General features: G+C 35.1%; 1 protein-coding gene across 1 annotated transcript in view; it reads left to right on the top strand.

Moving 5' to 3' along the window:
- LOC123307714 overlaps positions 1-16,029 on the top strand; it is a 465,084-nt gene that overhangs the window by 422,872 nt on the left and 26,183 nt on the right. The window contains exon 5 of the mRNA XM_044890127.1: positions 4,181-4,314. Within this exon, the coding sequence (XP_044746062.1) occupies positions 4,181-4,314 (134 nt within the window). The remainder of the gene's footprint in view (positions 1-4,180; positions 4,315-16,029) is intronic.

The following is a 16,029-nucleotide window of genomic DNA, read 5'->3' on the forward strand; positions in this document are numbered from 1 at the left end:
CTACTTTCATAAAATCCCCTAATTCATCATTAAACCTATATTACGAGGTATTATTCCCTTTTTTAATGCGAATTTAACGGAAAACATTATAACCTAGTCGAAAATACAGATTGCACCCATAACGACGTTTTAATTAGAAGCTAACAATTTTTGCTGTCGCCATCCCATCATAATTGAATTACACGGATATTTTATCGGTCGGCCATCCAGGTGCGAAAGCACCTCCCATCTGTGTTACCTCATTCTCTTTCCTCCGGTGTAATTACTAAATTAATACCTGCCATGAATGGGGCAGAGTCAGCGTGAACCTCACAAATGCAAAAGGGCTTTTAGCTGGATTTGATGGACGTAAAACCATTGATGTGTTCACGAAGCATTTGCTGATGGCTCTCTATGGGTTTTCCGTAAGCTTGGGAAACAAAAATACAGATTGAGTGAAATTTTCTATTCCATCCGAATTTGCATCGTGTAGATCGTGAATAATGCATAATGGTGAAAACCATTTTTTACGTACGGATTCGCCAGTGGCGTTTCAGATGGAGGGTTGCGTGATTGTGTCAACAGAAGCAGGCGGCCAACTTTTACGGACTCCAAATATAGTGGCAGAAATTTGTTGAATATATTGGTGTTCGGAAACGGTTAGACAATATTGAAAAACTTGCATTGTAGATGGGCGAAGTGATAATAATGAATGGTAAATCCATCTTAGATATTTCCAATAATTGAACTAGCGTTTGATAATTCTTCTGTCTGCCGCTCAGACTATTCTCAAAAAAAACTGAAGATGAATTGATGACATTGGCAGCGGAAATCGAATACTACACGGCAACGACCATCTTAGATTTGTGCAATGAAAGAGTGGGCCAATACTAATCCATCAGGGCCAAACAGAATTGACAGGAAAAAAATTCTAAGCACTATACTCCATTCACTTTTATTTTAGCACTCGGTTGGCCATGGAAATTTGACACATTTCACTCTGTATAGTACGAAAATGTGGGGTTATGACGCTTTTCATACATCAGTTGTTGATTTATAACCCAAAAATATCAACCTGAAGATGAAATGCATATGATGCAGTGGTTGGGAATGGGTGTCTCTTGAAGAAATTAACGGATAATTACAAGAATGTTAAATTCTTCAACAAATATCATCTTGCATCAATGGAAGTAAAATAAATTAAAGGAAGTTTCAAGTCGAGAGGAACTTTTGACCAAGAATTTCACATGAAGAAACAATAATTAACAGTACAACTGGCTCTCATTTATGGCTGTATTTTCAAAACTTTGATATAATAACAATAATTATGTATTCATTGGTACCTTAAGACATTTACAATTGAACAAGTCAAATGAAAAATAGAAAAATCAATGTTTGGGGAACTTATTCTGCGATGACATTCACCGAAAATCCTGTAGTAACTTTTTGCATTAATTTACCCAAACATACAATTCTCAAATGCCACCACTTTTTTGGGTCTCCCAATAGAACAAAATTCTTAGTCATCCTCTTCATTCACAATCTTTCTGATTGTGGACATAATCAGAGCTAAGATATAAGTCGTTTAGATTCAGATGAAACATTATATAAATTCACTTATCCTAGTTGCACACACACCGATTTTGGACGGCCCGGAATAAAATCGGCCGATATTTTATCGGTAGCAGTTGCTAGCACACTCACCGGATTTTTACCGGCCAAACGATCAGCCAAACGAATTCGACTGAAATGGTCGGTAAAAAACATTGAACTCAAGAAAGAACTCCTTCTTGAGTTCAATGGTGAACAATCGGTGCTTGTACAAACGTGTACTTAGTCACATACGCCACTACATCCCGGTATTGCCGGTATTGGACGGTTTTTCACCGGCATTTTACCGTCACCGATCAGTGATCGGCGTATGTGCAAGGTCCCGTTCCCACACGTGGTTCACTATTGGAATTTGGACGACCGATAAAAAATCGGCCGTCCAAAATCGGTGTGTGTGCAACTAGGCTTACACTGAATATGCTCGCTACCGTCTGACGTACCTATTGTGGATTTCAGAATATCAGGGCAACGATTTGAATGAGCGGATCTGAATTCTAAATAGCACTTCCTGAAACCCTGTCTTCTCTTTTATTCAATCACTTCCGACATTTTCGTAATGAAAATTGATATTAGTTGTTGCAACGGCGTTAAGACATTAACGACTTCTGTGTGCCAACCTTACTCCGTTCTGGTTAAAAAAAACTTGAGAAAATTATTTCATGGCCAACCGAGTACTAAAATAAATGTTAATGGAGTATATGTGGTTAGTCTGAAAATTTAGTATGAATTATGACTGAAATTATATGAATGAAGAGAACTCGGTAAATGATTCGGAAATATAACTGGTATGAAAATAGTTTTAATGTAATAGATAATTGTCACACCCATAACTTTTTTATATACCTATTGATTCTCGACATTACCTCAAAGTCATGGTGAAAATTCAAAAAACCGGTTTTTCGTTATTAATTTTCGTTTGCAACAAAAACGAATCGATTTGGATGAAAGTCACGGAAAATTTACTTTTCCATGTGCTTAATGGGCAGTTTTTTCTTCAGCCAAATATGCGTTTTTCTATTTTGAGCCATATTTGGCTGAATAAAAGTAATGCTCATTAGGTATAGTCCATTCACTTTTATTTCAGCACTCTGTTGGCCACTCGGTTTGTCATGAAATAATTTTCTCAAGATTTTCTTATTAGAACGGAGTGAGGTTGGCACACTCATGAAAAGTCGTTAATGTCATAACGCCGTTGCCACAACTAATATTAATTAATATTACTAAAATGCCGAAAGTGATTGAAAAAGAGGGAAGACAGGGTTTCAGGAGTTTCAGTAGGTAACCCTGATATTCTAATATCTACAACGGAGTCTACAACATATCAGACGGTAGCGAACATATTCAATGTAAGTAATGTCTCATCTTAATCTAAACGACTTATATTTTATCTGAATGTTTTCACAATCTGGAAGATTGTCAACGAAAAGGATGTCAAAGAATTTCCTTCTATTGACAGACTCAAAAAAGTTATATTTTCCTTGTAAAGGAAATATAAGGCAAAAACGAAAATGTTCACTTTTGGAGATAATATTATTTCTCAGGCCCTGTAGAAAATAGAAAAAAAATTTAAATTGCCTATAATAGATATTTTTACAGAAAAGTCAGTGACGTAATTAAAATTTATTTTAGAGCACTGCTTTTAGGATTTTGCACAAACTTGAAACAAATATATCAGATTCCTTTGTTTATAGGTTTTTTATTTTGTTTAGTCGATATAATTTAATGAAATTACTGTTATTTTTATTTTTTTATGACTAAATATCTTAATTGAATCTATGTTGAAATCGAAGTAATGGAGCGTATAGAGATATGTTCTGCTAAAGCGCTGTTGTTTCACTTTTCTCCTTTTAATGGGATGAGAATGTTGAGGACATCTATCTCCTTTATTTTCAGAAATTCTATCCTTCAGACAGCGTTTGTTCTATAGGTAGAGTGACAAAATATCTTCCGTGTAATTTCTTGGAGGAAAATATACGTCCCTGAATATCCGAAAAGACTGAAACATTTTTTCAGTATGATGAATTTGGAGATATCACAACGATAACTGAGAAATACTCTCAAACCATTTTAAAACTCCATCTAACCCCCTTCTAACATTTGGGGTGGTCAGCATCTACACTTCTTTGATGGAATGATCTTTGTATTGATATTTCGAGTGATGGTGGATGTCTGTAGTCCGATTTAGATCGTAACATTTAGTGATTTTGTTATCAGTGAATGTAATGTATCTGAATCATTTTCGTTATTATATTTCGTTATTATATTTCGTTTTCATATAACAGAATTATGTTTTCCTCGAAACAATTTCAAATGTTACCGATTTGCCAAATATATCAGCCTCGATATCAGCACTGCAGAAACTTTCAGGACCTCAAAACCAAGACTCCCTAGAAATCATTAATTTGCTTGTATGAAGAAGCGTAGAGATTAAAATCAGAATCAGAATCTTCCAACTATGCTCAGAATTGAGCTCAGAAAATCTAGACAATGTATAGTTCAGTGAAATCTCTGAAATAACTTTTGCTCAGTCGATCTTTTGGATCTTATTCGATTTTGAGGTATTATAAAATGATTATCGTTTCTCTTCCAGAAATTCCAGATGAGGAGCCAGTTTTAAGATCCGACGTACACAAAATAACACCAGGAGCTCGTATGACAGCTAATTGTACAACACCAGGTTCCTATCCTTTCATGAATGTCACGTGGCTTATTAATGATGAAAATGTAAGTATTTTGTGCTCGCATTGGTACCTCTGGTTCTGCATAAATTTAGAAACTTGGTTCAAAACTGAAACTAAAAAAAAGATGGAAGTTGTCATTCTTCCTTCAACTGAGATTCCGATTATCGATATGAAATTAATATAAAATAGCAGGCCAAATGGAAACATATACCATGTGTAGGCTCGTTAGAAAGCTCACGGAAAATGGAATCCCACCATTCCTTTCCTTGTGTATGTTTTCATCTGAAAAATGGAAAAAGTTGGATGTTTATTCGTCTAACAGGGATTGAAGAGAAATATTCACTCTCATTGATTAGGATATGGAGATAATAGAAAATCCATTTACGGATTTCAGCGTTTAGATTTTGGGTTGAAAAACAATTGATTTTATTCCAGACTTAAGACCAACTCTATATTATGAATGAAACTGTTTATTTAATAGAATTTCAAATTATTGTCACACGCTATTGTGTATGTTGGGAACCAATATGTATCAGATTTTCCTCTTTTCCGTTCATTGTTTACCTAATAACATTCAATAAATCTATTCAGTTTTCTTCGCCCTTGAAACTTAATTCATTAAAACTGATAGAATATTATTACCATTAACACTAGCATCGATGTTAATCCCTCGAATTTTCTGTGCTGTGCTGTAAAACTGAATTATGTTGCTCAGCTATTGGCACATACCCAAACCGAAACAGCAATAAAATCTGAATACAAAACGATATTTTACGGTGATTTTATATGTCTAGAAAAATTGTGACGAGACAAATTCAATTGGCAACAGATAAAATTTTCATTGAACTATAAGAATGTTTTATTACTGTCTCCACATAGATGCTTCTGTATAGATTTTCAGTTTTTATGTGACATATGGTCTTGAATATCATACTTAGGGTGATTCATTGGGAAATGCGAATAAAATCAGGGTAGATGGGAACAACGATGGGCTTTCAATAAACTATATTTTATGGGTCTACGATTCTTTGTAACTGAACTTTATAATTTATAAATGAATAAATAAATAAATACTGTATTCACGGCAACCAACACTTAGTCCTTCAGCCAAATAAATGTATTAATAAATAAAAATTTGAAATATGGATATGCAGGGTGTTTTTTCCAATCAAGACTCTTTGATAATTTTTTTTGCAGCTGGACCTGAAAAAAAAGACTTTTCATTATTTTTATGGACTCAACTGAGGATGAAGAATGTATAAGCCAAATACGGTAGATTCGGGTGGCTTGGGACAGTCCTTGGGACAATTACCCCCATTGCAGATTTCTTTGTTTCTTACCATTTAAGAGTGAAGGGACAAAATTATGAGATTGTGTAGCGTCTTTTCGGTTAGTTTAACAATTAATTCCAGTTGAGTTCACCATGAAAAGAGCGTTTGAATTGACAGGAAAAATTAACGAATTCAGGAGAGTAAAAGCGCGTTTTTGTATGGCCTTTATACTTTCTAGTGTCCATTATGTTTCACTTTGTGCATGTGTGATTTTTTTTTCTGGATACGTGGGATATTGGAATATTAGATATGTCATGAAACAAGGTTGTTTACAAATCAAACGGCAACACAGATCTCATTCATTTATTTTGTTGTTTCATTTTTATAGGGTGACTTGGGATAATGCCGAATAGATACAAGTGGCGCATTGGCAGCAGAAAATATGCCGATTCTTATTTACGCTATTTCCACAAAGAAATCACCAAAGAATGAAAGAAATCAAATTACATTTGAGTTGCAATATATTTATTATTTATGAAAATAGGTCACCTTTTTGAAAATATGACAAGTTGAATTCAACAATCGTCCCAAGTCACCCGTATCTACGATATTATAAAAATGTGTTGGGTAGTTCATAAGTTACGGTTAATAGGAAAAATGGGGAAAATCCTAGTAATAAAGAAAGATAGACCCATTAAATGTACCTAATTTTGTAACTCTGCACAAAAGGTACATTGACCACATTATGAAATTTTAAATTCTTTTTTAATTCTTCATATATAGGGATGTTATGGATTTGAATTAATAACTGATTTTTAATATCTAATAATAAAGCTTCCAAGATGACAGAGTGAAGTCGAACAATGAATAATTGTCATTATAGAATCAGAATACATAAATTCGATCCATAATTTGATACCTACTTTTTCTTTATTTGTTATTTTATGTTTCTGTATGCAATATACAATCGGAAAATAATTCTGCAAACAATTAATTGTTAAAGTGTAATCAAGACAGTAATCAAGACATTTATAATTTGTTCCTTGATAGTTTCCAATGATTGTTCCACATCAAAGCGAAGGCGGGTTCAGAATCTTTCATATGTTTTGAATAGAAAAACAGTAGCTGAAATGTAGAATTTTTCGGATGAATCAATCAATTGACAACAATTCAACTATACAGTGATGAACAAATGTATAAAATTAAGTAAATACCCCAAGAATCGTTAGATATATTTGTAGTTGTATTTCAATGTTTAAATTACTGGATGTTATGTTGATTTCAAAATCTGTTATCAAACACCCAGTATGATATTTTGATTTTAAATGAAGCATTTTGTGGAGGTTAAAAAATGAGGGTTGAACTTAACTCGAATATAGTTATGACCTTCATTGTGTTCTTTTCGAATTTAATTTCCGAATACTATCATACAACAAATTGTTCCGTAAATTCGAAGCTTTCTTTCTAATTTGAGAGTTTAAATATGAGATGTGGCAAAAAAAATCTATTCCGACAAAACGTGAACAACCCCTTCGCGTTATAAATTGATCAGATTACACAAAATCCATTACAATTAGGATATGACTTATTGCAACAGCCGGAAAATTCATTACCTATATGGCAATCTCTTTTTCACCCTCACCGCACCCGTACGATACTGAGATGCGTTTCATCATTCATTTTCTGAATGAACTGAATACAATCACGAGTAACAGCAGTAGGAAAACATCGGGCTCGACATCAATCTGGGCTTTCGATACATAAAACACGTTGTTTATCTGTCGACTTTATGTAGGAATACCGGATAGCGAAATATAACATGCAGTAATAGCAGCCTGTATGATTTATGGCCGAAAATTTAATTTCATTGTTTGCCAAGTTCGGGTTAGTGTAGAATTTATGTAGAGGCACAAATAGTTCGAAACACTCCAGATATATGGCACCATAAAGTGAAAATACGGTCTATAATGTGAACTACGCTGTGATTTCTGCTCATCGCCAAGGTTGAGGCGGTTGCGATTGTCGGATTTGACACCAGAAAACGTAATTGTTTTCTTGGCGTCGCCGTCGCGACGTTGAATTCATGACAACAAACTTCATAAGCGACGGGGGATTATTCAGGCCGCCCCCGAAAATTATGCAAATTTGATTTTTTTTGGGAACGTCGTGAGAAAAGGTTCTTGATTTCCCAGATTGCATTATTATTCGGAAATTTTGAACATTTCATGGAACTCCTAATTTAATTGTGGCGTGTTCTCAAGCTTTGCAGATTTCGGGGAAATTTCGGAAAGAGATGTTGAAGGACACCGGGTTCAAAAACATTGTTTCTTAGGAAATACAGTATGTTGAAGTAAGAATGGCAGAATATTAACATTCAGTCTACCATATCCTACTCGACGAATAGAAACAACAGTTTGTACTGTAATGTTATTCAGAGCTTCGGAGTTGGCCAAAAGTATGAAGGAATTCAATATTGTTCGATTTAAAAGATTGATTTCTAAAAGAATAACAAAATCAGAAAAGGAAATTCAACGTCTCGTTAATATTCCTGAAAAAATTACCTAAATCCAATCTCAATAGACTTGCAAAATCTATGATAATCGGTTATATTCTTGCTGGTTCACGCTCAAGAAATCAACCTTCATTACAAGAAACTCGAATTATTTACACCTAATCATTCTTTCATTTACATGCGATGTGATGCAGATAAGAAACAAAAAATAAAGATATACACGGACAAGCCAAACTATGGCCCGTATTAATAGTCAGATCTCAAGTATTGAGAATTTCTTAAGTAGCGTCTTGAGACACCAGTCTTATTAATACATTTGACTTGAGACTGTGTCAAGAGGACGTTGCAATCGACGATCTCACTTGAGTAGGCGCTTATTAATGAATTTGACTCAAGTCCTCGAATTATATCAAGATAGGTTTTAGGAACGTCAAATTTTGAGTAGATATGGTCGAACCCTGACTCAAGATGATCTCGAAATGAAAGTTGGGTTGGTTTGCTTGTTGAAGTTTATCGCAACAGAAAATAAGACTTTTCAATTAATATCCAAGCCATTGTTGGGCCTAATACGGAAGTTTTGGATGTTGTCGCAAGTTGCACAGGAAGCATGCACGACTCCAGGATCTTTCAAATGTCCAGAGTTCAAATGAGGTATAAACAACGTTTACTGGATGGGCGTCTTGTTGGGGATAATGGTTACCCATCATAACTATTTTTACTAACACCTATAACACCTCCACCACAAGACGCTCCATCAATAAGGTACAACAGAGATTGACAACTTGATACTAATAGGACTTTTCTTCTGTTTCTTGGTGTAGTGTAATCTACACTGCACTTTAAATCAGCTGATTTTCAGTCTAGTTGCGCAAACGTGACGTGCGTGATATTAACATAAAATTTTGCATTTCACATTGCACAACACTAATATTACACCTCCTTTTGACTAGGTGTGGATAACCTACACTTCCTCTACACTGGTGTAAATCCAATCAGCAAACGAATACTAAAATCTAGTGTAAATTACACTAGAGTGTAGAAAAGTGCTATACTTGCAAACGAAACTCCAAAGAGGGACACTCTGCCTCCCCCTCATGTTTGAAGTATTGAAGATACTCTGGTCCTGTGGGTGGTATCTCACAAGGTCTAATGTTGGCCTCATGCTATAGGACGAAGCTGCAGTCAGATATTACGTCTAGAGTTCTGCTGTTTGTAAAGCTAGAGTATCCTACTGCGATGGCACTACTTCCCACAGATCACAGGAAGTTTTTTCTGTAATCTGTGCTACTTCTGCGGTCTGATCTGAAAACAGTCTCTTCATCAACATCCCTTTTACCTAATTTCATGAGTGAATCTCTACCCCGAGATCCCATCTGGACCACATCAGCATCGGCGGCTGATCGAATATGTGACATATTTCGTTCGTTCGAGATCGAAAAACCTACTTTGTTACACTTAATTGTTAGCCACAGTATTGAAAAATATCAAGCAAAAATAAAAATACTAATTTCTGTTTTCGTTTTATAATCTCAAGTATACCCCAAGACCATTACTCAAGACATTCATAAGTAGAGTTTCAAGTCTCGTTTCTTGAGATAGTATCAAACTGATAATGACTTGATAGTCATATTAATGAGATCTTGATAAAGTATCAACTGAGATAGGTCTTGAGACCCGTTTTGAGATTTGACTATTTACTAGCCTATGAAGCAGGGATGCAATATCATCGCCCGGCGGTAGGGAACGCAATACACTGCGCATACAAATACTAGGTGCCTACGACACAAGGGGCATAATGACATTTATTACTTATTACATGGGTTTCAGTACAAGTTGATTCCATCAGGAAAAATTTTTCTTTTCTGTTTCATTTTTTATTTTTTCACGCTCTTGCCTCTCAAGTCGATCAATTATAGTAGGTTGTTAGTTTTTTTGTCGTAAACGCATAAGTACGATTTGAATTGACAATTAATGAAGAAATGGAAGCAATATCGAAGTATCGGTCACACCGAGAAGACGCTTGGCTCCTGTGCAACTAGGCCAAATCATACAGTGGATACAGGATAGGTTTTCCAAATGTAGGTAAAATGTTTCTCAAAGTATTGTAAATTGGGCTTAGAATAGGGTCATATTCGAAACAACTCAGTAGCTTATGCCCATGGGTAGGTCAGCAGCGCAGTACAACAGCTGCTAAGTTCGGCTTTCGATTTATCAATGCTAGAAGTCTCACATATCTGGCATCTCGGCTGAAAATATCGCTGATGAGGGTTTCAACAGGTGTTCTAATTTCTAATCAGCCTGTAATACGTCTAGCTAACTTTAATTTTTTACGAGCACGCACCTATTCAAGCAAGGCATCCCAGTTCGAATCGAATGCATACAGAATACATCGATGACAGTGAGCCGAGGATCACCGCAATTGGCGAATATTAGATTGCAGTTTATTCAAGGATGATTCTGGATTTCGTTCAGTTAATTCCGATAGACGCACTCTTGTTTAGAGGGAAAGAGATCGAAGATAGTCAGAACAGTTTTTGTTGGGTTCCAACAACTGGTTTTTGAGGAGATGTGGAGTAGCAATTGTTTTTAACCATCGCGCAGATAAAATTTTTTGCAGAACATTAGTATGACCAGCCAAAGATCCTACGATAGAACGATATGATAATTGAATCAATAATCGTTCCGTTTGAGCAGATATTGGTGAACTGGCATCAACGATGATGCCAGTTCTCACCGTTCTCAGCTTAAATTATTGAAAACATGGATTGCCTATCTGGCTTTCGAGATGTGAATTGGATCGATCATGTCTGGGCAAAGACGTCTAAACAACTGTCCTTCCTAGAACAACCAATTAACAATCTGCAGCAGATTTATAACGCTTTCCTGGTTACTTATACCAATTTAATGATTTGTTACATCGGAAGAAGGCGTCGAAGACTAGAATGTTTGAAACGAGCTCGTGCGGGACCAACCAAGTACTAACTTCGCGGAAACGTTAAATTTTCTCTTTATTTTTTGCTGTTATTCAAACGTAGAATTTTTCATATTTTCAGTGAAAAACGTTATCCAGGAAAGTCTCTATTTTTTCATTCTCTTCTGAAAAACACGAAAATATCAACTAAGCATACTCTGGCATCGGATCAAAATATACATCTTGAAGCGAATATTCCTGAAATGAATTGTTGGACGGTTTGTCCATTGTTGAGCAGTGCACATGGAAAGGGTTATGGTTTTTTGAAAACTGACCTTCTGCACAGAACTTCAAAACTTTAATATAATGGAAGTTTTTCCAACGGAAAAACAAATTTTCTCTTTATTTTCTGCTGTTATTCAAACGTAGAATTTTTCATATTTTCAGTAAAAAACGTTATCCATGAAAGTCTCTATTTTTTCATTCTCTTCTGAAAAACACGAAAATATCAACTGAGCATACTCTGGCATCGGATCAAAATATACATCTTGAAGCGAATATTCCTGAAATAAATTGTTGGACGGTTAGTCAATTGTTGAACAGTGCATATGGAAAAGGTTATGGTTTTTTGAAAACTGACCTTCTGCACAGAACTTCAAAACTTTAATATAATGGAAGTTTTTCCAACGGAAAAACAAATTTTCTCTTTATTTTCTGCTGTTATTCAAACGTAGAATTTTTCATATTTTCAGTAAAAAACGTTATCCATGAAAGTCTCTATTTTTTCATTCTCTTCTGAAAAACACGAAAATATCAACTGAGCATACTCTGACATCGGATCAAAATATACATCTTGAAGCGAATATTCCTGAAATAAATTGTTGGACGGTTAGTCAATTGTTGAACAGTGCATATGGAAAAGGTTATGGTTTTTTGAAAACTGACCTTCTGCACAGAACTTCAAAACTTTAATATAATGGAAGTTTTTCCAACGGAAAAACAAATTTTCTCTTTATTTTCTGCTGTTATTCAAACGTAGAATTTTTCATATTTTCAGTAAAAAACGTTATCCATGAAAGTCTCTATTTTTTCATTCTCTTCTGAAAAACACGAAAATATCAACTGAGCATACTCTGGCATCGGATCAAAATATACATCTTGAAGCGAATATTCCTGAAATAAATTGTTGGACGGTTAGTCAATTGTTGAACAGTGCATATGGAGAAGGTTATGGTTTTTTGAAAACTGACCTTCTGCACAGAACTTCAAAACTTTAATATAATGGAAGTTTTTCCAACGGAAAAACAAATTTTCTCTTTATTTTCTGCTGTTATTCAAACGTAGAATTTTTCATATTTTCAGTAAAAAACGTTATCCATGAAAGTCTCTATTTTTTCATTCTCTTCTGAAAAACACGAAAATATCAACTGAGCATACTCTGACATCGGATCAAAATATACATCTTGAAGCGAATATTCCTGAAATAAATTGTTGGACGGTTAGTCAATTGTTGAACAGTGCATATGGAAAAGGTTATGGTTTTTTGAAAACTGACCTTCTGCACAGAACTTCAAAACTTTAATATAATGGAAGTTTTTCCAACGGAAAAACAAATTTTCTCTTTATTTTCTGCTGTTATTCAAACGTAGAATTTTTCATATTTTCAGTAAAAAACGTTATCCATGAAAGTCTCTATTTTTTCATTCTCTTCTGAAAAACACGAAAATATCAACTGAGCATACTCTGGCATCGGATCAAAATATACATCTTGAAGCGAATATTCCTGAAATAAATTGTTGGACGGTTAGTCAATTGTTGAACAGTGCATATGGAAAAGGTTATGGTTTTTTGAAAACTGACCTTCTGCACAGAACTTCAAAACTTTAATATAATGGAAGTTTTTCCAACGGAAAAACAAATTTTCTCTTTATTTTCTGCTGTTATTCAAACGTAGAATTTTTCATATTTTCAGTAAAAAACGTTATCCATGAAAGTCTCTATTTTTTCATTCTCTTCTGAAAAACACGAAAATATCAACTGAGCATACTCTGACATCGGATCAAAATATACATCTTGAAGCGAATATTCCTGAAATAAATTGTTGGACGGTTAGTCAATTGTTGAACAGTGCATATGGAAAAGGTTATGGTTTTTTGAAAACTGACCTTCTGCACAGAACTTCAAAACTTTAATATAATGGAAGTTTTTCCAACGGAAAAACAAATTTTCTCTTTATTTTCTGCTGTTATTCAAACGTAGAATTTTTCATATTTTCAGTAAAAAACGTTATCCATGAAAGTCTCTATTTTTTCATTCTCTTCTGAAAAACACGAAAATATCAACTGAGCATACTCTGGCATCGGATCAAAATATACATCTTGAAGCGAATATTCCTGAAATAAATTGTTGGACGGTTAGTCAATTGTTGAACAGTGCATATGGAGAAGGTTATGGTTTTTTGAAAACTGACCTTCTGCACAGAACTTCAAAACTTTAATATAATGGAAGTTTTTCCAACGGAAAAACATTAGATATAAGCGAGTTAGACAGGTCTTTCTAACGGAAAGACATCAGATATAGGCGAGTTCCACAGGTTTCTGAAATAAATGAACAGAAGTTCTTGGAGATGAACCACTGAATACCAATGGGATGTGTAAGGTGTGCAGCGCTAGAGCTGGGTGAATCTGGCGGCACGGCATCATCTCCTGTAACTGGGCTGAAACTCTTTTCCGATGTTACAACGGCTGTAAAATTGCTCTTGGAGTTGGGCAGTCAGTCAGTCGCCTGTATTTTTCGGTATAGAATCCAAGATTTTCAAGGATTTCTGGAGGCTGAGCTCCTTACTACATAGCATTATTCTAGTCATGGTCTTATCAAGGGTCCTTTTACAATAGAAGTATCGATCTGGCGAGAAACATTTCCTTGCTTTCGCTTTCAACAAATGATATAACTTGGCAAAGTGATTTGAGCTACATGTTTGTTCCTCCCCAATAGACCGAAGGATTGAGACTATTGAGAGGCATCCGAAGGAGATGCATGGACCTTGACTAAAGCACGTCCATCAGCAGTTCAGATGTCTCGAATTAAATATTTCGAAAAAAAGTTGGTGCTTTGATCTTAGAAGCATTGAACTATTTTCATTACAATCGTTAATTATGTTGTGATCTTCACTCACGGAATTATTTGCTGGTATTTATGGCTTTTAGATTCAATATAGTGCTCAAATGATAGACGAATTGTACGTATACAGAATTCGGTTAGGATTATATCGCTGAAAAATCAAAAAAATCCCACAAGTTCTGTAGCTTCTATCGAGAACTCCGAATGTCTTGTGGGGATTAATAAATATTCAAACTCAAAACATCGAGCCCTCTTTTAGCGTAATCCATTTCCAATATTGTACTCATCTTTTCTAAACATTCACTGGAAAAGTATATGTAAATTTTCCTTCATTATAATGCAAGATTTCGTACTTCTTTTCCTCAGTTCTTAACTGAAGAAACTTTTTGAATTATTTGCCGATCATGATCCACCTACCCGAAGAAAGACGCTTCACGATCTCAACTGCTAAAGAAAATCGCCAGAGCTTCCTTTTCCAAATGGCGCCTTCGCCATTCTGCAATCATGTTCATTAGGTTCACGTACCTACTATGGATTTCTTACGGGAATTAATCAGTTGGTTGTTCTGCAGAGGATAACCTCAATGGAGATTTTTCATCTCATCTCAACTTCGAATTTGAACAACTTCCAGATACTCAGATTTGGGCAAGGCAAATACCAGATATTATCACATGATTCCTACACACAATGTAGGTAATATGCAGAGTGACTGAAAACGATTATAACTTAAAACATCGCAGTGGGCGCCGATTTTGAAATTCAACGATTTGATTCGACCTCGGAATCCTTATTTGGAATAATGGCATTACACACATATGACGGTATTTTGTTGATGCAGTGTTCCATTTCGATTTCGGACTCAAGTGCTTTGGTAGTCGACACAAACTGTGACCTCCAATAAATTCACACCAAAAGGCGAGTATTTACTGGGAGCTGAAACAGCAGCATCAATAAAAATCCGATTCCGTCGTAAAACAATAGATGTTAAATCGGAGGAGCGGAGTGGCCAATTCTTGTGACCAAACATGGAGATTACATTCATTCAGGAAAGGACGAGGTGGCAGAAATTATACAATTATATATGTATTTATTCAGATCTTGAATGAAGTTGAATTTTGGGATAGTGATGGTATGTACCACGAAGTACTATTGAAATTAACGAAAATATATTATGTTTGCAGGGTCTCCATAAACGATTCTAACACCGCAGTTGGCATCACCTGTACCTGGGGAATCTCCCCATCCACAAACTGCTCTTACTGACCCCTGATTTACTCTTGCAATTTGTTATCTAAAACCTTGATTTTTTTATTGCAACGATAATGAAATATTATGTTGATCTCACTTAATTTTTTTTTCTGATATTTTTTTCACTGGCGATTTGAAATACTTCAGGTATACACTACAAAGGTTTTTTCCAGATATACAGGGTGATTCAGAACTCGAGGCGAAAAATTGAGTAACGTATACAGGGTGCTATTCTTGATAAAAAAAGTAAAATAAAATTTTTGGATATTGTCTTGTTTCTGAGATATGAGTGTTCAAAATTTCTGCATGTCAACAAATTTAAACTTCAATAGCTGTTTAAAATACAGAAGAAATTAAATAAAATGTTCAAAAATGCCTCCATTAGCATCGATGCATGCTTTGCAACGCAAAATAAGGGCAATTGCATGTTTTGCCTATTCTGAGTGGATTCGACTGCATTAATAATTCGTTCCATTAAGTGTCCTTTATCATTAATTTCCACTGCGTAAACTTGTTGTTTCAAATGTCCCCATACAAAATAATCCAAAGGATTCGAATCAGGTGAATCGCTGGCCATAGCACCTGACCACGCCGACCAATCCATCCACCATTGAAATTTTGGTTCAACCAGGCGACAATTTCATCCAACATGCGGTGGTAACTGATGAAATTCAATTGGTTGCATACAGAAACATT

The sequence above is a fragment of the Coccinella septempunctata genome, chromosome 2 (assembly GCF_907165205.1).
Source record: "Coccinella septempunctata chromosome 2, icCocSept1.1, whole genome shotgun sequence".
NCBI lineage: Eukaryota > Metazoa > Arthropoda > Insecta > Coleoptera > Coccinellidae > Coccinella > Coccinella septempunctata.